The 24,564-nt window shown below is 41.9% G+C and overlaps 1 protein-coding gene across 2 annotated transcripts in view; it reads right to left on the reverse strand.

Annotated features, from left to right (window-relative positions):
- Positions 1 to 885: 885 nt before the first annotated feature.
- The window catches only part of LOC149320070 (tyrosinase-like), an 81,160-nt gene continuing 57,481 nt past the window's right edge, over positions 886 to 24,564 (reverse strand). Inside the window, exons 4-6 of one of the 2 annotated variants that reach the window (XM_089508264.1) lie at positions 13,449 to 13,630; positions 8,012 to 8,014; positions 886 to 1,410 (exon numbers count right to left, since the gene is read on the reverse strand). In XM_089508264.1, the coding sequence (XP_089364390.1) occupies positions 1,193 to 1,410; positions 8,012 to 8,014; positions 13,449 to 13,630 (403 nt within the window). In that variant the 3' untranslated portion in view covers positions 886 to 1,192. The remainder of the gene's footprint in view (positions 1,411 to 8,011; positions 8,015 to 13,448; positions 13,631 to 24,564) is intronic. The other variant, XM_089508263.1, reaches the window with a different exon arrangement.

The following is a 24,564-nucleotide window of genomic DNA, read 5'->3' on the forward strand; positions in this document are numbered from 1 at the left end:
GACATATTTGAGTGTTTCCAGTTCTTCCCTTATCAGTGCATTCTCTCCCACCACCACCACCACCATGCAAAGGCACCACTGGCAGATCCTGTAGCTGCCACAAGACATGTCTCTGGGTTGCAACCTGGCAACACCGTTCATAAATATGTGCAAACTGAGATGAGAACCTCATCTGCTCCTTGATCAGACTCTGGTTTCAGATATAAAAGAATGGTTAAAAAATTCTTAAGCAGGACAGGACTGCCTTTAATTTCAATGTGCACATTGGAGCACTAAAAGAATAAAGACCAACATTCACAGGATATGGTAGACTCATGACTGGAGATTCTGATGTTATTTCAAAGCTGAAAAATCATCCATAAAATGGATGAGGTGGGTGCTGGAATAGGATCAGTGCTGTGTCACTTGACCTTTCCCTTGATCGAATTACACACACCACAAAAGGAGTTTTGCCAGATATTAAAAGACAGGTACTCATGTTGTATTGGCCTAAATCCTATTAGTGGTCCCAGCTACTGTAGCCCCATTAAGTCAATGGTAACTTGGGGTGCATTGATATCAGTCTAACTGCCATGACACCATCCTACAGAATCATGGAATTTGTAGTTATGTGGGGCAGCAGTAGTCTTTGTCAGAGAAGGCTAAAGACCTTGTAAAACCACAAATCTCAGGAAACCATAGAATGCAGCTACAGCACTTAAGGTGGTGTTAAACTTCATTATTTCAATCATGTAGATGCACATGTGTAAATTCATTTGATTCATCAAGTCTACTCTAGAAGAAATTAACAATAGAATTCAGGATTCTGTATTTCCTCCAGTGAGGTCAATAGTTGCCAGACAAGAATGGGGAATATCTGCCCATTCCAGATGTTTTAGACCAGAATTCCCACAATGTCTGACTAATGGGCATAACAGGTAGGGCTTTTAAGAGCTGTAATCCAAAATATCTAGAGGACCAAAGATTTTCCAGCTCTGAGCTTGTTTCTGAATACCAATTTGCTGGGTGGGAAAGCATGCAACAACACAATAATCCACCCATCCCCAATGTCTATCTAATTTGACTAAAGCTCTGAACCCATTAGATACAACACAGACACAGCACCAAGCTTTGGAAAAATATATTGGAAACATATACCACAGATTTCCCACACCACATACATTTCACCCTATGTTGGGGTACTAGGCCACTGTTATACGTGTGATTGGTAGGTCACATGCTGATAATCATCACTCTCCATGAGTAGCGGCTGTGTTTCCTCTGAGATCCGTCTCTTCTTCCGACATCGTAGTGTAATTACTCCAGCAATCAACATTAGAATGGCACCCACCACAGCAGCTCCCACCAGCCAGGGCCAAATCTGACGTGCTTGCTCCAAATAAGGTAGAAAAAAATTCTGGAAGGGATTGGCTGTAAAGAGAGAGAGAGAGAGAGGAAGAAAATTATCTCAATTTTCCATTATAAAACAAGATTCATTGGGAAGCCAAAAATTTCAAGAAGAGTCAAAGTTGTGGAAAGAGATGGCTCCAGCAATGCTTGCCTCTTCAGCCACAGTGTCATCAAGTGGTGCTAGAGCCAAATTGTACTTCTACCACATGGAAAATTTGTCTTTATGCTGGACATAACGAAAACAAAAATAATGACCACAGAAGTTCTACATAAGTTCAACCTAGATAATGTGGAAATCAAAACAGTCAGATTCCCTGTACCTTGGATGAAACATTGATCACAACAGAGACTGCAGTCGAGAAATAATAATAATAATAATAATAATAATAATAATAACCAAACAAAATAGGAATGGGAAAGGCCTCCATGAAAGAACTAAATAAGATCCTAAAGTGTAAAGATATACAGCTAAGCACTAAAATCAGAATTGTTGAAGCTATTGTATTCCCTATTACTATGTATGGATGTGAGATGCAAGACAGTGAAAAAAGTAGATAGGAGGAAAATTAATTCATTTGAGATGTGCTGGAGAAGAGTGCTGAGGATACTGTGGAAATCCAGAAAGACAAACAAATGAGTTCTACAACAGAGCAAGCCTGTACTCTCTCTGCAAGCACAGATGATCATATTGAGGATGTCTTACTTTGGCCACACCATAAGAAGGCATGATACATTAGAAAAGACAATAATGCTAGGAAAAGTAGGAGACCATAGAAAAAGGGGAAGACCATACACCGGCTGAATATACTCCATTGGCAAAGTCACAGACCTCACTTTGCAGGACCTGGGCAGAACAGTTGAGGACAATGGATCTTGGAGATGTCCCATCCACAGGGCAGTTAACAACAACACCATCCTCCATGCTGTGAACACTCTTGTTATGACTGCTGTCTTCAAATACACTACTGGATGGAGCTCTTAATAAGGGGATGTTATATTTCTTTTCAATTATGTTTAAAATGCATATATAAAAACCTTCTTTTTAACTTATGTTTCTAACTGGTGTGCTTTAAACAGAACTTTGGTTTAATTCTCTTAATTTTTGTATTAAAAGATTTTTTTTAAACTGCTTTTTGTTTCAAATGGTTGTGAGCAAAATGCCTGTTAGGAAAATTATGTTCTTCAAGGAAAAGTCTCACAGCCTAATGCATAATTTAAGATGTGATGACATTGCTGTTGGGTTTCTTTAACATTTTGTGGTTCTGATCCACTGAGGTTCCAGCTCAGCCAGATTGAGGGACTGTCAAAATACTGAAGCCACCATAGAATCATAGAATCATAGGCGGGTTACAGACCGCCAATTTAGGGCGGGCTGTACCCACCCCTTTCCCCGGTGTATCAGGGCCTCAGTGACCAGAACGGCAGCCGCTGAGGCCCCGATCCGCCGCTTTTCAGGCTGCGAGGAATTGGCAAAACGCCGCTTCCCCGCAGCCTGAAAAGGGGTGTCCCTGGGGCTTCAAGCCCCAAGGACACCCCGCGGTGGCGGGGAGGAGGAGAAAGGGGCCTCTTGGCCCCTTTCTCCTTTGGTCCGCTGGGCGCAGCCGTGTGAAGGCTGCGTCCAGCGGACCAAACCAGGAAGGAGCTCCGAAACAGAGCTCCTTCCTGCTCCGCGCTAAGGGCGCACTAGACGCCCGTATAGAGGCAGCGCAGTCGTGACATCCTCATGGCGGCGGCCGTGTGGAACGGCTGCCACCATTTTGTGCGCGCTCCGCGCATCCTAGGGTTGGGGGCATCCAGAAAGGATGCCCCTTTTCAACCCTAGCACGCGCAGAGCGCATACTAAAGTGCCCATCTGTAACGGGCCTTAGAGTTGGAAGAGACCACAAGGGCCATCCAGTCCAACCCCCTGCCATACAGGAAATCCAAATCAAAGCATCCCCGACAGATGGCCATCCAGCCTCTGTTTGAAGACCTCCAAGGAGGTAGACTCCACTACACTCCGAGGAAGGAGTGTGTTCCACTGTTGAACAGCCCTTACTGTCAGGAAGTTCTTCCTAATGTTGAGGTAGAATCTCTTTTCCTGTAGCTTGCATCCATTGTTCCAGGTCCTGTTCTCTGGAGCAGCAGAAAACAAGCTTGCTCCCTCCTCAATATGACATCCTTTCAAATATTTAAACAGGGCTATCATATCACCTCTTAACCTTCTCTTCTCCAGGCTAAACATCCCCAGCTCCCTAAGCGTTCTCAGGGAATTTGTGATTGTTATCTGGCTGTCTGACAATATTTGATGTGATGTGATTTGTTTGATATTTGATGTTTTTAATCTGTTTTTTCCTTTCTATATGGTAATTTTATCTATTCCTCTTTTAATTGTTATTATCTTAGAATGTACGCCTTGGACAGGCTTTTATTTACTTTTATTTGTACAGCGCTGTGTATAATTACAGCGCTATAGAAATAAAGTTTAATAATAATAATAATAATAATGATACAATACAAGAAAATAATAGTTTACTGTGGACATAAAGAGGTTAAAAGAGGTGGAGCAACTAAACCTAAAGGCAAATGCATCTCCTTCCAAGTGAAGCTCACCTTGTTTACTAGGGTCCTAGGGCTGTTCAAATGACAACTATAGATGACCTCTGTTACTTTAATGGCTGTATAGAAACGGGAATTTCAGCAGGTATGTCTTTGTGATTTAGACTCAGTATATCTGGGCTTATCCCAAGCCTGCTGTTGCTCTGGTCAAACTATAGTATCATTTCAGCTAATACTACTGTATAATACCCTTAAACTAGATTTGATTGTGGGTGTCCACCCCAGACCACAGCAGTTTGGGTAGCAATTGCATCTACACTGCAGAATCAATGTTGTTTGACATCACTTTAACTGCCATAGCTCAATGAAATGTAATTCTGGGATTTGTAGTTTTGTGAAATGTTTAGCTGTCCCTGTCAAAGAGGTCTGGTACCACAACAAACTACAAATCATACGATTCCATAGAATGGAGCCATGCCAGTTAAAGTGGTGTCAAACTGCATTAATTCTGCAATATGGCAGCCACCTAGATGCAGGAGGGAATTATGGCTATAGTGTTATGATTGTGACGAAGTAGCAATTTGAATATGGAATAGTTACGGATAAGTAAATCCAGGTAAAGGTTTTGTATTCCCAATTGCTGATAGATAATACAGGCCATATGCTAGAGGCCTGTTCTATTAACTAGCAATGATAGCTAAGATATCCATATCTGAAGCATATTAAACCCATGTATTTTTCTTGTTGTGTGCCTCCAAGTCATTTTTGACTTATGGCAACCCTAAGGGGAGCCATAGGGTTTTCTTCGCAAGTTTTTTCAGAAGCTTATTCATTTTCTGAAGCTGAGAGAGTGTGACTTGCCCAAGGTCACCCAGTGGGTTTTTACCTTTGAGCAGGGAACTGAACCCTGATCTTCAAAATCATAGTGCAGTGCTTTAACCCAAGTACTGGGTGAATATGAGAGCTCACTAACAGGTCTTGCCATTCTACTGCAAATCTGGCCTACTGCACATTACAGAAATAAATAAAAATGAAACAGATAGACTTCCATATCCCTAGTTCCAAGCCCTCCATTGAGATCATAAAATGGGCACTAGCGGAAGAGTGAGATGTGCCACAAAAAGTTCGCAAGAGTTTATTTGGAGCTTGGAAAATCTGGGTTTGGGGACTACAGCTCCCAAAATCCCCAGACCATGATGGGAGTTCTAATAAAAAAACAACATTCCCAACTTATCTCTGTTTATTTCCCTGTGAGATCCCACTTCTCATTCTGCCACTTCCAACCTGCATGAAATAATTACATCTGCAATAACTTCAGGCACTTTCCCAATAGATCTTCTCCTGTCTTGCCTGAGCTCTCCAGAGGATCGTTACCTGCTCTAATAAGCTTGAAAGGAAATCATAATTACATTTTTAAAAATTGACTGTTTGTGCTAATCATTAAGGGAAGGCAGATAACAATGGTAATAAGCCATACCATATAATCTACACTTACCCTCTTTTTTTAAAAAAAGAAAAAAATCCCTTTATTTTCCTTTCTCCTGAAAGAAACCCACATAACTAAAACCCGTTTTCAAATAATTTCTTTCAACTTGACATGTTAATTCCCCCCTGCTCCAGTCAGACACAAAATCATAGGTTCGTAGAATCTTAGAGTTGGAAGAGGCCTCAGGGGCCATGTAGTCCTACCCTCTGCCATGCAGGAATACACAGCTAAAACCCTCCCGAGAGATGCCCATCTGTTTAAAGACCTCCAAAGAAAGAGAGTCCACTATCCTCCAAGGGAGTCCATTTCACTGTCAAACAGGTCTTCCTAATGTTTTGGTGGAATCACTTTTCTTATAAATCTATTAGCTCTTGTTCTTTTCTCTGAAGCAGCAGAAAACAAGTAAGCCCCATTTCGTACATGGCAGATATTTAAAGATGGTTACCATGGAAGCATGGTGTAGTGGTTTCAGTGTTGGAATATGACACTGGAGACCAGAGTTCGATTCCTCATATGGTCATGAAAAGCACTGGGTGACCTTGGTCAAGTCACACATTCTGAGCCTCAGGGGAATGCAATGGCAAACCTACTCTGAACAAAAAGGCTTGCCAAGAAAACCTCATTATAGGTTTGCCTTAAGATGCCATAAGTTGTAAATGACTTGAAGACACACAACCCACACACACACCATGGCACATCACTGGGAGTGGATATTAACTGTCTAAACGTCCATTACAAAAAGGAGGTGATAGGTTTCTTCTCTGCTGGATCTAATTGTTTTAATTTACAGGAGGGTAGATTTCATCTGAAGAGTAGAAGGAACCTCTTCATAGTAAGAACGCTTTGGCAGTGGAATCAATTGCCTAGAGTGGTTACCGAGTCTCCTTCTCTGGACATCTTCAGGAAGATGCCAGAGAGCTTCCTGCTGGGGATGGTCTAACTGGATTTCTTGCATTGAGTGAGGGTTGGATTTGATGGCCTTTGGAGCACCTTCCAGCTCTATTTGATGATTCGATCCTAAGGGATATTTCTTAGGTATCGTCAGATCTAATCAATGGCAAGCGGATAGGCATCAGCATTTGTCAAAATCAGCATAGGATTCTATTCCATTCTATCCCACTCCTTTATTTACCGTATTTTCCGGCGTATAAGACGACTGGGAGTATAAGACAACCCCCAACTTTTCCAGTTAAAATATAGAGTTTGGGATATACTCACCATATAAGAATACCTCTCTTCCAACGCACACCAAATAAAAATTAAAAAAACATCAGATTTGATTTCATTATGGTAATTTTAATTCAAATGACATGCAGGTACTTAGCAGGAAACCTTGTTGTATACAAAGCCTGCTTGGATTGGTCAGCTCTCCCTGCCTGCCCAGCCCTCCCTGTCTCCAAGACTATCAGAGTGGTAGCTGCTTTCGTACAATCGTTGCATACGGTGGAGAAGCAGCCGCAACCATTTTTGAGCTCCCCCCACCATATGCAGTGACCACAGATTCTCCAGTCCAGCTCAGAGGTTTCAGCACCTGTCCTATAAGATGACACCTGGCATATAAGACAACCCCCAACTTTAGAGATTTTCTTGGGTTAAAAAGTAGTCTTATATGCCAGAAAATACAGTATATACATCCTCTTTCTCCCAGAGTTGGGATCAAGGTGGCTTATAAGATTAAAGAAATGCCAGTATAAATACATGTAGCTAAAAGTTGGGATCATCCATGTCACAGTATTCCCTATTTCTATGTATGGATGTGAAAACTGGTCAGTGAAGAAAGCTGAGAAGAAGACAATCAGCCCTTTTCAAATGTGGTACGAGTTCTACAGATACCATGAACCACCAAAAAGAAAAACATGGACCCAAGAGTAAAGCAAGCATGAACTCTTATTAGAAGCAAAGACTATTAAACTGGGGCTGTTGTGTATTGGGCATTTCATTAGATGACATGACTCATTGGAAAATAAAATATTGCTGAGGAAAATGGAAAGCAGAAAGACCACATTACACATGGATTTACTCAGGCTGCATCTACACTGCAGAACTGATGCAGTCTGATACTGCTTTAATTGCCATGGCTCAGTGCTATGGAATTCTAGGATTTGTACTTTTGAGAAATATTTATCCTTCTCTGTCAAACACATCTGGTGCCACAACATACCACAAATCCCTTAATTCCATAACATTGAACCAAGACAATTAAAGCTATGTAAAACTGCATTAATTCTCCAGTGCAGTACCTGCAATCAAGGAAGCCACAGCCCTGAATTTACAAGACCCCAACAGGGCTGCTCCTACCAGGGCCTCTTGGGAGTCACCATTCATAGGATCACCATAACTCAAAGCTGACTTGATGGCACATATGAGCAAGCTTAACACCTTCAAATTGATACAATCAAAATAGTATGAACCTGTGGATAGGATTAAGAGCTTTTAAAACATTACTTTAAAAGCAAAGGATAAAAATAGCATAGTCCACTCAGAAAGGCCCTTTTATAAGGTGTTGCCTGCCTCACTGTTTCTAGGGAAGCTTGGTTGGAGACTGGACAAGGGGTCTAGTCTCCCAGTTTCCTATGAACATCCAAAGACCCAGCACACTATCTGTATTGTGAGTAGAATAGAAGTGTTCAGCTAGCCTTGTTAGAGCTAATGTTTTCTTACTAACCTCAGCTAGATATGACCTAGATTGTTTTTGTAACTTTGTAACTACTGCCAAGTAACATCTGAAGGCAGGTGACTTTATGTACAAGATACCCTTTTGCAAAAGAAAGCCAGTGTGGTTTAATGGTTTGAGCATTGGATTACAACTTTGGCAAGTAGGGTTCGAATCCCCTGCTTAACCAAGGAAACCCACTGGATGACCTTGACCAAGTCACACTCTCTCAGCCTCAGAGGAAAGCAAAGGGAACACTTCTTTGAACTAATCTTGCCAAGAAAACCCTGCAATAGGTTCACCTTAGGGTCACACAAAAATCGGAAACAACTTTTAAGAAACACAACAACGGCGAATCGTTTTGCAAATGTAAGATTGCTTACTTAGAATAAAAGCTTTCCTTAAAAGCTTTCCTCTTTCCCACTCTCTCTTCATGTGCCTTTTTTCAGTGTGTGTATACGTGGGTGTGTTGCAAAGGCAGGCGTATTGCAGAACATAAAGCAAACAAAAATAATAACCACAGGGGATTTACATAAATTCAACCTTGATAATGAGGAAACTGAAATAGTTAAAGATTTTCCATACCTTGAATCAAACATTGATCAGAACAGAAACTGCAGTCAAGAAATCAGAAGAAGACTAGGAATGGGAAGGGTAGCTATAAAAGAACAAGACAAACTCCTAAAAAAATTACAACTGAGCACTAAAGTTAGGATCCTCCAAGCCATAGTATTCCCTATCACCATGTATGGATGTGAGAGATGACAGTGAAAAAAAATGGGCAAGAATCAAAACAACTCATTTGATATGTAGTACTAGAGAAAAGTGCTGCGGGTACCATGGACAGCCAAAAAGACAAACAAATGGATCCTAGAACAAAATCAAGCCTGAAATCTCTGAAATCAGAAGCCAAAATTATGAAACTGAGGCTGTTGTATTTTGGAAGGCTACAGGCCAGATGGATAGGCTCAGTCTGGGAGATCACAGGCCTGAAACCAGTGGTGTCCCTGCACTGGCTGTCACACACCCCTTCTGGGGTGTCCCCTGGTGCGGGTCACACCACCTCATCCCCTCAGTGATGCCACTGCATGAACCTGCAGGATCTCAGCAGAGCAGTGGAGGAGAGAGGGGGCTTGGAGATGTCTCATCCACAGGGTCACCATGAGTCAGGGTCGACTCAAAGGCAGTTAACAACAACAGCAACAGGACTCTTATTTCCCATGGGAGAGGGAAGAAAAATCTCTGCAGAGTCAAAGGTGGAAAAAGATGCAAGTTGAAACCCCACAGTGACTTCCCACTGCGTTGTGGAGTGTATTAGAGGGTGGTGGCATGTGATAGAACGTGGGGCGAGGGGGGGGGGGCTGTACTACATCACAACAGGAGACAGCTAATTCCTTTAAAGTGCAGGCTAAAAATGAGAGTATATTCACCACCTCCACTTCTGTGTAGCTGCCACTGGAAGCCAGTTGTTGTTACTGAGATTTTGAAGAGCCAAAAAGAAAATGATGGCCAACCTAGTCCTCTTGTGGCCGAATAAACAGCCAGAACAGAAAAAAAGAAGAAAACTATTAAACACTTATTTTAGAGTGGCACTGAATCATCTCTCAAGCCAGGTTGGATTTAGAAAAGAATTGGATAGGATATGTCAAATGCTATTTAGGACCCATTTGCGAAGAACAACAAAAGTCTCACAGACCAGATTTCTCCCTCCCCAGTCAAAAGATGCGATGTTTCCTGGGCCTGCCTTGGTCCAAGGGCTTCATTATCATTCTGACAGAATGTCTGGTGCCAGATGGAGAGGGAGGGTGGATGGGTGCAGAAGAGGGAATGACTTTAACATTAGGGTTGGCAAAATTGATCTGATTTTGTTTTGTTAGACTGCTGGTCTCTCAACTCCAAATCACATTTTGGACTGAACACTTGACAAGCTTTTGTAACTGACATTAAAAGTGGAAGTAAGATGGTACAGGGTTAGGTTTCAACTCTTATTTATATTTACTTCAAAAAGTAAAAATAAAACAAGCAAGTGAACAGAAATGACAAAGAAGCCACTAAAGGTACCAGTTGCAAACATAATGGAAAAGCCTCTCTTAAGAGATCAGAAGAAGGCTCCAAATTTATGTTCTCCTTTCTACCAGCCCTTACCTTCCTCTTTGGCAGGAAGTTCTTTGCTCCTGGACCAACAGAGGCTAAGGACAAAACTAAGGAACATTTGCACTTATATGTTCCTTTCCCACTTACAGTATTTACACACATGTGTTCCTTTTCCACAACAGCAGCTGCAGGATCCCCTAAAGTAGACTGGAAATTTACAAAGGGTGGTGGCAGATTTTAATCCATTCTGACAGCAAAAAAGACATGATGGTGTGGCATACACAAATGGAAATCCAATGTACACCTGTGTATATATATATATTTGGTCATTGGAGAGGTTGGTATACTGTTCCACCCTGCATAACAACCAAAGCCCCCCACCCCAGGATGAGTGGCATCACTAGGGGGGTGCAGGCAGTGGAGATCACACTGGGTGAAACTGCAGGAGAGGGGTGATACCCGGTTGGATCTGTTAGAAAACTGTGTGGTTAAAAATAGTAAGCTTAGTTTAGCAGCAGTAGTACCAAGCATTTACTTAAAGGGCTAGATCCGTGATTCTGGTAAATAAACAGGATAACATAGGGCCCGAACAGACATGCCAAAATAAAGCTGCTTTGGATCACTTTGGAGGTATGTTGTTTAAATGACACGCACATCTTAAGAGGACAGAAGCCGCACCAAAGCTGTGCTCTAGTCGTTAGGGCTGGAGCGTGGTTTTAGCATGGTTTCTGGCCTCTTAGGATGCATGTATCATTTAAGTAGCATACCTTCAAAGTGACCTGAAACAGCTTTATTTTGGCATGTCTGTTCGGGCCCATAGGTAGGTAAAATGAAACAAAGGCCTGTTACAGACTGCCAAAATAAAGCTGCTTCGGGTCTCTTTGGAGGTATGCTATTTAAATGATGCATGGGTCCTAAGAGTCTGGAGGTCGTGCCAAAGCCACACTCCAGTCCTAAGCACTGGAGTGCAGCTTTGGTGCAGCTTCTGGATTCTTAGGGTGCATGCATCATTTAAACAGCATACCTCCAAAGAGACCCGAAGCAGCTTTATTTTGGCAGTCTGTAACAGGCCTTACTTTATTGTTAAATCTAGGTTCTAGAAAAATATCCAATCAGTAGAGAAAACCCCTAGAAGGGTCGCTAGAGCTGAACCGTAAGAGCGTAAGTAAGAGAAAGAAACATCTTTAGAAGCACAACCTTGTTGGTGCCTCCTGGGTGGCAGAAAACAGAGAGAAGAATAAGAAGTACAAAGGGTTGTAAAACTCTTGACTCCCAGAGAAATGAGAGGAACAGGAAGTGACTTCTTCACAGTCAAACTGACCAATGACCATAGATCAATGCATCCATGAAGAAGGCAGCCCCCTTCTCAAAAACACAGAGGTACAAGCACTAATGCTACTCCAACAGGGACCTCCTCCTGCCACAGGTTGAGAAGGTCCAGTACATACTCCAGGCTTTGCTACAGTGATGGCTTCCTCCTCAGGAAGCCAGTGCACTCTTTTAGCCACTGCTGTCAGCCCCCCAGCACAACTATTTTGCACCAGGTTACACTGGGCATGGGGATGCCACTGCCCAGGCCTCGTGGCTTTGTACAATAGCTTTCCTAAAGAGCCATTCCTTGGCTGGTGGAAAGTGGGGAGGATCAGAGCAGTGTCTGGCTACATATTCCCAAACTCTTGTTTTCAAGTATTTTGGACTTTGTCTCGCAGAATCCCAGATCATTGGCCAAGATGGCTAAAGCTTCTGGAACATGAAGTCTAAAATATCTGGAGGACCAGAGTTCGGGAATCACTGCTGTAGACAGATGCAAACTGATGGCATCATCTACTGAGACCTCCAGCGAATCTCAGTGTAAGATGTATAAATCTGCATTTGGGTATCTGATCCTCTCCCGGTCTCCATTGATTAAGAAATGGCTATTTGGGGGAGGGGGGCTATCTTACCAAGCCCATGTTTCCTGGAGGTGGTCAGTGGAGATGGTCCTCTTTCATATTTCTTCTCTCTTTCCTCCCAATCTCAGATTAACCTCTCTCACAGGGTTGTTGTAATTCAGAGAAGTTTACTACAGTACAATCTTATAGTGCTGCTATTCACTTTTATTGCTCTGGCTGCCTCCTGGGGCATTCCAGGATTTGTAGTTCAGTGAGGCCTAAGAGCTCTCTGGCTGAGAATTCTAAATGCCTTTCCCTAAACTGCAAATCCCAGAATGCTACAGAAGGCAGCCAAAGCAGTAAAAGTGGACTAGCAGCACTATAAGAGTACAGTGCAGTAATCTCCCAATTCTACAAAAGCATATGCTACAACATCTTTTGCTTGGTTAGTCTCAAAGGTGCTACAATATCCTTTTGCACAGGGTTGCTGTGAGGTGGCATACAAAAGTAAAAACAGATACAGGTAAAAGGACACCAGGGCTTGAATTCCCGCTCTCATGTTGAAACCCATTGTGTGACCTTGGGCAACTCACGCTGTCTCCATTTCAGAGAAAGGCAATTGCAAGCCCTCTCTCCTTAGCAAGAAAAGCCCTTATAGGTTTGTCATAGGGTTGCCATAAGTCAGAAACAACTTGAAGGGACACAAAAGCAACAAATGGAAATCTTATTCATATTTACAGCCTGCATTTCTTCCAATAAGTTCAAGGCAGACTCCTCCTCCTCCTCCTCCTCCTCCCCCTCCCTATTTTATCCTTACAACCCATCAGCCTTTCTTGACTGCAGGTATTAAAACAGAGGCTTCAATAACTCATCTGACAGGGATGCTTTAGTTACAAGATTCCCACTAAATGTGAGTTGTCTAGATGACCTCCAAAGTCAACTTTCAACTCAAAAATGTCATGAATCATGATTCTATTAAAATTGACCCCCACCACCAGCTGTTTATTGAAGGCAGAAGCTAGTGTTGGTGCCATATCTTTCTTTTCTATCATCCCAGAGCCATCAAAAGCTGATCTGTTGCACCAGTCATGGTTCTTTAAAAAGACAGGGCAGCAAGTGATTTCTGAAGCAGAACTGGGGAATTTTACAGCCGGATTTCAAAACTGTATTTCTAAGATGTGGTATCCTGCAGATTAATCCACAGGTGCTCATAGCGGTTTCTTATTCTTATAAAGGGACAAATTAACACACACACATACAACAGCAAGGCTCAAAACACTTCATGTTGCGGAAGATCTGAACACCGCAGTGTGACATCTCAAAACTTGGACGGTCATAGACATTTCCCATGTTTCCTGCTTCATTTCTACCCGGGGAGGTTAGATGCAGAAAATCCAATTCAAGATTAATATTTTACCTGGATTTATTAGATATTCATAGTCGTATCCTAATTCTCTTGATGATATGAAGAATTCCCCATTCCTATAAAGAGGAATGAAGGGGACCATGTAAGATTCACGGTTGTGTCCGATAGGGGCATTGGCTGCAGGGTAAACCTCACGTAGCGGTTGGTGTCTTCTGAGCCATTGTTCAAAAATGCTATGGAAAGAGAAATTTTATAACAGGTTCACTAATAGAAATGGAACCCACACAATGTAAAATGAGAAAGAGCAATAGAAGACCCAGTAAAATAGTTTTCACTCAGCAAAGGAGGAACAAGAAGAAACCTCCTTGGAGACTGAGTTCCTCAACCTCAGTGCCACTACTGAAAAGGTTTTTCTTGAGTCGATATGCTTCACACATGCAATGGAGTGGGGACACAGATCAGGGATGAGTTCATTATGGGCATTGGATCATATGGGAGACAATATGAATATATAATTGTTTTTCTTCAACATGGAGAAAAAATAATGGTTGGTCTGAGTGTCTGTTAAGTTTCAACACGTACAGTGAAAATAGGAGTAAATCTAGATCCAAACCAATGTCAGCCACATTAAACACATTGGCCAGTATTCTATATCAGATATTTAGTAACTAGGGCCTGTTACAGACTGCCAAAATAAAGCTGCTTCGGGTCTGTTTTGGAGATATGCTATTTAAATGATGCATGCATCCTAAGAATCTGGAAGCTGCACCAAAAGCTGCACTCCGGTGCTTAGGAATTGAGTGTGGCTTTGGTGCGAACTCCGGACTCTTAGGACCCATGCATAATTTAAATAGCATACCTCCAAACAGACCCGAAGCAGCTTTATTTTGGCAGTCTGTAACAGGCCTAGATAACTAGTTAAGTAAGTACCTTCTTCTGGCAACATAATTCACTGTCAGCTGATAGCCAGCAGAATGGACCTCCTTCTCCATACACTGATATTGTGGGCTGTAGGTTGTGGGAGGATTTATGATCATGGTACCAGTGTCACAATCATGACTAAGTTGTGATCATGAATATGGAATGGTTACCTAGATTTATTCATACCAGGTGCTGTAAACTATATTTCAGAGGAAGAAACTGTCAAAACCACCACTGAGTATTCATACCTAAGAAAACCCAATTAAATGCATAGGGTCACCATAAGTTGACAGGGAACATAAAATCACATATACACACACAAATGCTCTATATCCATAATTGCTCAAGGTAAAAGGTAGTGGACCATCTGAGTTTAGAAGGCCATGTCTCAGGGATTTTAAAACTATTTTTAATTATGGATTCCTGCACAGACAGAAAATTGGATTAGATGGCCCTTTGGTATTTCCTCAAAGAATATATGCTTGCATATCTGCAACGTCCAAGTAACATCTGTACAGTTATCAAGGGCAGGTCCTTTTCCAGAAAAACCCATAACAGGAAAAATATAATAATACAGCATCAGTTGAATAGTACACCTGGCAGTACTGTGGATAGAGGATAACAATTTTTATCTTACAACAAAGAAGAGTCCAACCGGATTTGTTTGAGGCCAGCAATCACATACAGCAATTGCTTGAAGACAAAGGCAGGAACCAGCAAGAACCACTTCAAAGTTTAATAACCAATTTTCCCCAAAGACTAACATAAAACTTGAACAGAATAAATGCCACAAATGTGGCTTGATAGCCTGTCTAGATCATACATTCACAATCTGTAATCTTTCCCTCTATTTCTCATGTTCAGGAATAAGACCATTCATTATGTAGCCAAAATGGCATCGGGGAAATATTAGTAATCTTGAGCAAATGTAAGTTTTGCAGGAATAATGACAATAATTCTTTAAGAGGGGAATACAAAAGGCTTCACCAGCCCAACAAGTGGAAACCTATCTCTAGAATCCTGGAGAAGAAGGCCAAATGGGAATATTTCACATTGCAAGACTGTAGTTGGAATCCTATTGGCGTCATACCCCTGCGTACATTCCTTTATATTTGTGATTGTTCTTTTTTGGCCACTGTGTAACAAACCTATTTGTTTCATGGTTGCATATGTAGTGTTCTGCAAGTGTAACTGCTTTACAATGCATTCTTGGATGGTGCTGAAGGCACAATATTGGAGCACAATGGTGGTGTAAGGTCCTTGTGTTGACAGAAAGCTGCAGACACATCTGGAATAATTACATGCCACTGAAAAATGTTTGTAGGAAAAAGGCAGAAAAGTTCAAATGTGCACAAAATACTCCTTAAACATGGTTTGATCATTATTTTTTCAGTCATGCTTTCAGCCATGCCATCTGTCAGGAACTTGTGCATGTGCGGAGTGACCAGATATCATAACCGTAAACAAAGACAAGCCACCAGAAAATGTAGGATATGCAAGAAAAATGTAGGACATTACAAAATAACAGTTAAAAACACAAATATAGATATAAATTCATTTTATATTTACATCTGTGGTAAAAAAAACACACTGCAAAAATAATCCAGTTTGAGACTGTTTTAACTGCCCTGGCTTAGTGCTAGGAAATCCTTGGAATTGTAGTTTATTGTGGCACCAGCGCTCTCTGACAGAAAAGGCTAAATGTCTCACAAAAATACAGTTCCCAGAATTCCCTAGCACTGAGCCAGGGCAGTTAAAGTGGTGGATTGTTTCTGCAGTGTGTTTTGGAATCATAGAGTTGGAAGAGACCACAAGGGCCATCCAGTCCAACCCCTGCCATGCAGGAACACAGAATCAAAGCACCCCCAACAGATGACCATCCAGCCTCAGTTTAAAAAGAAGGAGTCTCCACCACTCTGTGAGGAAGTGTGTTTCACTGTCAAACGGGAAGTTCCTCCTAATGTTGAGCTGGAATCTCTTTTCTTGCATCCATTGTTCCAGGTCCTGTTCTCTGGAGGACCATAAAACAAACTTGCTCTATCCCCAATGTGACACCCCTTGAAATACTTAAACAGGGCTATTCTTCCATGAAAAATAAAAACATGGCTAGTGACATGAGGGGATCAGTGTGTGCTATGAAATTAATAAAACAGAAACACTGTTTATTCCCTGGGTACGAATTGTGGAGAATGGGAATGAGCTGGGAGATTGAGATGGGAAAATTGCTCGAATGCAAAAGCAATCAAGGCAAGTGGGGGCAGATTTTCATGATTTGCTGTTTTGAGATGGCAGTGGAACTGAAATGAACTCTTTTTAGCTCTTTCCTTCTCACTACACTCCTCCTCCTCTGTCCTTGTTTTCTTACTTAAAAGCTGTACATTTCTGTAAATTGGGTGAGGAGGCGTTTAATTATCCAGGTAAGGGAACCCAGCAAGGGAGCCATCCAATGGGAGTGCCAGTGGGCAGTAAGAATGGCAGAGGAATAAGAAAGGCTATTGGTTGATAAGGATATACATGGTGGGAAGGGGGAAAAACATCCTAATGCAGCAACTGCTGTTGTGTGACCTAAAATAATCTGATCTGTTCAACACATGCACATGTGGAGACACTCTTTTGTACCCTTTTGACTTCCAAAACCAAACTGAGTCCAGATTAAAAAGGATGAATGTGGCATTAACATGGTCAAAATTGGGCAGGCTACTGGGATCTGGAGGTGAATTATTTTGCAGGTGTGGATTTAGCCATAGTCTCAGTTGAGTCATTTTGGCTTCTAATGAAAATTCAGGCTTGATTTGCTCTCAGACCCTTTATGGATATATTGCCCTACCTTTTCTTCCCCTGAGCTTCCTACAGTCCAATAGCAGATGTTACTCAAAATCTCCAAAGACAGAAATCATTCTCAGGCTGGTTGTTAGATGCAGACTTAAGTTGCAGTCCGTACTGCAAAAAGTAATCTAGTTTGATGCCATTTGTTAATGCCATGGCTCAATGATATGGAATCGTGGGATCTGTAGTGGCACCAGAGCTCTCTGACAGAGAAGACTAAATGGCTCACAAAACTACAGTTGCCAGAATTCCATGGCACTGAGCCATGCCAGTTAAAGTGGTGTCAAACTGTATATTTTATACTGTGCAGATACAGCCTATGTCTTTCCCACTCCTTTCCCACATCAAACAAAAGAGAGGCTTGGCCAAATCTTTTTGTCAGGGTCCAAGGGAAGCAGTATTAACCTTTTCAAAATACAATCTAGTATCCAACAGTGCTCCATAATTACCTGGAATGACACCAAGGTCAAAGATCTCAACATGTCTTTAAAAACTAGATGAGACAAAGAGAACCTGTGCTGGTTGATAAGCAGTACTTGGTTGATATAATTCAACAGTATTATTGAAATATGGTTGCAACCTTTATGGTAGGTTTTTTTTTGTTTGTTTGTTTTTTGGTACTCTGTGCCTTAATAATAACAAGCCAAATTCTGCAACAATAGAAGTTTTAAAAACAAATGAAAAGCAATGTGTCATGTGGACAACATTGCTATCTGATTTCATCCCGTGATAGCACTAGCATGGGGACATAAATGCTTCTTTATTTTGTTCGATCATGCACAATTTTTCTTCCTGCTGAGTTAGAATAAGAGGTTTCTGCCTTTATCAATAATTTTTCATATTTTGGGAATTTTTTTGAGAAAATGTCAAGCTCTGTACAAAACACTGGATTTTTTTGTGAGAAGTATTGTATTTTGTGCCAAGAAAACAACGAGTGGGATTCATCCCCCCCCACACACACACAAAACCCACTTTTTCTTGGATCCTTTTTGTTGAAGCTGAGGAGAAGAATTGTGGACATAATTTATTCCCTTGTGAAACCCACTGGGTGGCCTTCAGTCATACTCTCTCAGTCTCAGGAGATTGCAATGGAAAACCTCCTCTGAACAACTCTTGCCAAGAAAACCCCATGATACATTTGAGTTATGGTTGCCATAAGCTGGATATGACTTGAAGGCACACAAGAACAGCAACTATCTTCAGTCATATCTAGGCCATTTCTAAATCACTACAAACTTATAGCACTATGATTTCACTTTAACGGTCATGGCAACTTCCTATGGAATCTTGGGATTTGCAGTTTGTGCAGTGGTATTTCAAATTCTCAGCCAGAGTGCTTTGGTGCATCGCCAGATGACACATTTCAGGATTCCATATGATATTGCCATGGAAATTAAGTAGAATCATAGGGCTGAAAAGGTGTAGTGTGAAAAGATATCTAGCATCTCTCTTGTGTTATTCTATTTGTGGAACACTCTTCCCTTGGATGCCTTACAGGTTAGTTTCTCACCAATGCCAAGTCAAAACATGGCTTTTTATTAAAATATTTGGGGCCTAATTTAATTTCCTCAACATGCACATTTTAAAAATTGTCTTAACATTTAAATCTGTTTTAACTTGTTAATTTGTTCAACATTAGGCAGAACTTCCTGACAGTAAGGGCTGTTCGACAGTGGAACACACTTCCTCGGAGTGTAGTGGAGTCTCCCTCCTTACAGGTCTTTAAACAGAGGCTGGATGGCCATCTGTCGGGGATGCTTTGATTGAGAGTTCCTGCATGGCAAGGGGTTGGACTGGATGGCCCTTGTGGTCTCTTCCAACTCTATGATTCTATGATTCTATGATTAATCATTGGTCATATCAAAATTAATAAAATCTGTCCTCAATTGAGACATGGGGTCAACTTATAGATGAGTCTATCTTGTTTTTATACAGCCTGAGATCCCATGATATAGGATGGAATACTATAAAGGCACCAGCTCCCATATGATTTTTGCAAGCTAAGCAAGGTCAGCTCTGGTTAGTACTTAGATGGGAGATTCCCAATGAATGCTGTAGGCTGTATTTCAGAGAAAGGAACTAGCAAAAATGCCACTGAGAATTCCTTACCCAAGAAAAACCCTATGAAATTCATAAGGTCATTATCAATTGACAGGAGACTTGAAGGCATGCATACACACAGGGAAATAATAATAACAACAACAACAACAACAACAACAATAATATATTTATATTTCCCGCTTCTCCCTTTGGATCAAAGCGGGATTACAACAGTAGAAACATCATAAAATTCATAGATAATACAAAATACATCAATCAAAATAAAAAATAAAATAAAAATAAAATAAAAAGGGGAAGAGTTGTTACAGTGTTGCTCACAGTTGTAAGAATGGAGTTATCATATTCAGATGTTCAAAATCGGATTAGAGGAGATCCATTGGATAGGCCCGCTGGAATAAAATAAATGAATGACTGAATCTGTGACTGGTGTGTGTTCTGTGAGCCTTCCATGACAGTATCCAAATCCAGTCTGAAAACCCAGATTTTTTAGAGTGAATTTGAGGACTTTTAAGGTAGGAGTATGTGCTGGAGGCTTATTTTTGGAAGTTGGGCCATGGAAAAAAGTTTTTCCATCGTTAGTCCACATATTTTTGGAAGCAGATGGGCTCCTGTTAGGTGCTTTGTTATTGATGGGATGTGACAGCCTCAGAGGATAGCAATGGCAAACCCACTCTGAAGAAATGTGCCAAGAAAACCCTGTGACAGGTTGCCTTAGGGTCACCATTAGTCAAAAACAACAAAAAGACAGATAGTACCGTCTTTGATGGCAGGCATCCATAGTTTTTTGTGGGTTTTTCAGGCTATGTGGCCATGTTCTAGAAGAATACTGGATCTCTTAAGCAGAATAATCAAATTGTCAGGGTGGAAGCTGAACTACAGCCAGTCCCACCTACCTCCACAGGTTCTAACAGAGAAAGAAATAACCTTAGTCCCCTTTGTAAAACATATAAAAATAGCTCTACTTACTGAATACGTGTGTATAGTAAAATGCAAGGTCCCAATGGAAGAGAAAGGAGGAAGAGATAAATAAATGACAGCTGTTTAAAGTATCCGTAATACAAGGAGAGAGTGGTAAATCATACCAGTAGTCAAACATGCAAACATGCAGTTAATAATAATAATAATAATAAATTTTATTTATATACTGCTTTTCCGCAGATCAAAGTGGTGTACAAACAATTAAAAAACCATAAAAAACACTGCATAAAATAGATAAAATCCAATAATAAAACCATGCAATCACAAACATTTTAAACACAATCGTTCACATTCAGGGGTAAGCGTAGAGAATCGATGGCAACAGAGTAGGCAGCTTCATTCTTCAGGGGGGGAAGGCTTGACAAAAAAGAAGAGTTTTAAGCCTCTTTTTGAATGTTTCTAGGGGGGTTGTCAGACGGAGCTCCTCAGGTAGATCATTCCACATCTGTGGGGCCACCATTGAAAAGGCCATCTGGGATGTGGCAACATATTTGGAAGGTGGAATTACCAATAAGTTCTTCCCAGATGTTCTGAGTGTGCGGGGCGGATCATATGGGGAGATGCGGTCCCTCAAGTAACTTGGGCCTAAGCCATGTAGGGCTTTATAGGTAGTAACCAACACCTTGTATTGCGCTTGGAAGCGAATGGGCAGCCAGTGAAGATCTTTCAAGATAGGTGTTATATGGTCAAATCTGGAAGCACCAGTGACCAATCTGGCTGCCATGTTTTGTACTAACTGAAGCTTCCGGACTTGGTACAAGGGTAGCCCCATGTAGAGCGCATTACAGAAATCTAAGCGAGAGGTTACCAGAGCATGTACCACAGTTTCAAGGTCCCTTTGGCCCAGATAGGGTCGCAGTTGGCGTATCAACCGGAGTTGATAGCAAGCACTTCTGACCGTCACATCTACTTGAGGTGTCAACTGCAGGGACGAGTCCAGAAGTACTCCTAAACTGCAAACTTCGTCCTTCAGGGGAAGTGTGACCCCATTCAGGACAGGTGGATGAATTTCCTTTCTAAGGCCTGGGGGACCTATCACCAGTACTTCCGTTTTCTCTGGATTCAGGCTGAGTTTGTTTTCCCTCATCCAGCCCATTACCGACTCCAGGCAGGCATATAGAGGAGAGATGCCATCCTTAGTCACTGCATCAGTCAGAGGCACAGAGAAACATATTTGGGTGTCATCAGCATACTGATAACACTGTGCCCCGTGTCTCCGGATGATCTCTCCCAGCGGTTTCATGTAAATGTTAAACAGAGTAGGGGACAAAATAGCTCCCTGAGGGACACCAGATGTCATTTCCCTCTTAGAGGAGCAAATGTCCCCCAGCTGCACCATCTGGAATCTGCCCGAGAGGTAGGAATGGAACCACTGGAATGCAGTGTCCCCAATACCTAACTCTCTCAGGGGTTCCAGAAGGATACCGTGGTCAATGGTATCGAAAGCCGCTGAGATGTCCAAAAGCACCAACAGGGTCACACTTCCCCTGTTGATGCCCAGACGGAGATCATCGACTAAGGCGACCATGGCAGTCTCCACTCCATAACCTGCTCTGAAGCCAGTTTGAAATGGGTCCAGATAATCGGTTTCATCCAAGACTGCTTGGAGTTGGACAGCGACCGCTCTCTCAATCACCTTGCCTAAGAATGGCAACAATGAGACCGGTCTATAGTTGTTCCTTACCAGGGGGTCCAGGGAGGGCTTTTTGAGCAACGGTTTGACTGTTGCTAGCTTTAAACTTGATGGAAATTTTCCCTCCCTGAATGATGTGTTGATAATACGTTGTAACAATAGTGTTACAGCATCGCCACCCTGGACGGTCAGCCAAGAAGGGCAGGGATCGAGAGAGCATGTCGTCTTCCTATTGCTTCCAAGAAGCTTGTCCACTTCATCGGTATGAACAAACTCAAAGTGATCCAGTTTAATAGAGTCCATGGAAGCTCTAGAGTTAGTATAGATGCACAAAAATTGCTAACTCTAACAGTTTTTTCTGCCCCAGACTGAGCCGGCTACACTTCTCTCTTCCTCCTCCTTCAATTGCTGCAAATTGAGTTTAAAGGGCAAATGTGGTTGTACTGTTAATTTAGCAGGTTTTCATTTTTGTTTAATTTAGCCAGGGTTGGGGGAGAGAAGGGCAGACTCTTGCCTTTCCCAATAGGTTCAGGCAAAAACTAACTACAGCATCCTCGCCTTGCTTGTGTGCTCTGAATCATTAATAGCTTTTGCCATCTTGAGCACACTCTGATGTTGCTTGGCTACATGTTTCCCGGTTTTCATTTGTGAAATGTTAGAGAATATGCATCAAAACTCCTATTTTCCAAAGCTCATTATTTTATTGCTTAGTTACATTTATACCCCAGGCTCAAAACCATCCAGTGAATTAATACAAGTTGAGATAGAGTGACTGGCCCATGGTTATCCAAGGAGAACTTGAACCTGGATCTCCCAAATCCCTGTCCATTCTTGTAAACACTACACTTTTATTGGTGTAGTCATTGCCAGAAGGAGAAACCAGACAGTTCTTAAGTCAGTGAAGGATGGATCAATCCAGGTCCAGCACTGACTAGCTTTTCAAATGACACAGAAAACATTTCTTGGCTTTTTACTGTAAGTGTGGGCGGAAGGCCATCGTTAATGGCTGCCTCTTGACCTGCCTTTGTCTTGCAGGTCTACTGTGGATTTCAGCTATACTTCATGCAGCTCCACAGTATATTATTTGGAGCTGACTTCGTCATTGGAGGGGGAGGCGAGGGCTGGAAGCAGCTTGAGGTTCACTGTGTGAATGCCAAATGTATAAAGGTAGTAATCATAATAATATTTGACATGCATGCAGGGCCTTTTATAAGTCTGAACTGCAGCATGAATATGAATCAATCAATCCTCAAGCTCAAGATGGATCACCTCACACACAGGTGAAAGGAAGCAAGCCATATATGAATTTCCGGCACTTAGATTAATTGTGATGCCATCAAACCACTAAGTTTTGAGCATCATGAAAATATCACTTACTGTCCAACATTGCACAGAAGAAAACTGAGACATGTGGGGCCAAGCAAGATCAGAATTGGGTTATGATGACAACATTTATTAGAATCATAGAATTTTAATAAGGAAGAACAGACAAGCTAGGAGAGGCTGCAACAGTTGCTTTTGCATGAGCTTACTAGGAAGGACATGATTCCACACCATCCACTCCCTTTTGCTGAGTTAATGGAATGTAAACTCCTTTTTCACGTTGATCTCACTTTGCAGCAATTGGAGTACTTATAAGCTGAGGATAAAATGGGAAAGTGGAAGGAGGAGAAATAAACTGGGACATTTTAAATGAAGCTGAAAAAAAGACAAAGGGGCTGTACAGACCAGCATCTTGGACTGGCATGGGGGCAGAGTTGGGGCATGGCATCTACATGATGCACGCCCTGTTTCCACCCCAGGGCTGGTGTGATGACGTGCACTGCACTACACAGCATATGACATCATGGTGCTCCTCTGGCACTGAATCTACATGATGCAACACCAAAAGAGCTCAGAAAAGCTGCACCACCGTGGCTTAGGCACCCTTTCCATGGCACATAAAGGAGCCGCTTTTTGCAGCTCCTTTTTGCACAGTGGAAAGGTGAGATTGGAGCTGCAGCATGTGGTTGCTGCGGCTTCAATCTGGCTCTAAAAGGGGCGGCAACAGTTCACCTCTTAGGGGTGGTCTGTACAGCCCCTAACTGGGGTTATTCCTGCCAAACTAGGACAGCTGGAGAATATGACATTAGGTTATCACCATCATGGGAGATCACCATAGGAATGACTATGGTCCCTCCCTTCTTGAAATCGTTATTATTCCCAGACATTTTAAACTACTTTGACTGTATTTTTTAATACAGGAAGACTTGAGAGCTCACTTTTTGTCTTGCCCGCTTGCCTGAAAAAATGTATATTGTGCCTTTCTAATGCAATTACCTTGCTCAGGAATCATAACTTGAACATGAGTCAGCATGCTGTAGTAAAGAAGGTGAATGTTTAGTTTTTTGTGGCATTTTCGGGTTATGTGGCTGTGTTCTGGAAGAGTTTATTCCTGATGTTTCACCAGCATCTGTGGCTGGCATCTTTAGAGAATGCTGGCATGGGAGTGAGTAGGGTATATATATACTTGGTTGAGAGGAAGTGATTTACATGTTAATCTGTGTGTTGGTCTGTTCCTGAATGGCAAGGCCTCAGGGTGCCTATTTAATTAATGATCCATTGTCTGCTGGGAAATCCCCCTGACCCTGGGTAGTTTTCATTTGCATGCGCTCGGTCTTGATTTTGGTGTTTTTCAGGACTGGTAGCCAAACTTTTTTGTTTACTTTAAGGTTTTCTTCTTTCCTGTTGAAGTTGTCGAGGTGTTTA

Source organism: Sceloporus occidentalis, unplaced genomic scaffold (assembly GCF_023333645.1).
Source record: "Sceloporus occidentalis isolate IW3139 unplaced genomic scaffold, rSceOcc1.0.p SCAF_2, whole genome shotgun sequence".
Taxonomy (NCBI): Eukaryota; Metazoa; Chordata; class Lepidosauria; order Squamata; family Phrynosomatidae; genus Sceloporus; species Sceloporus occidentalis.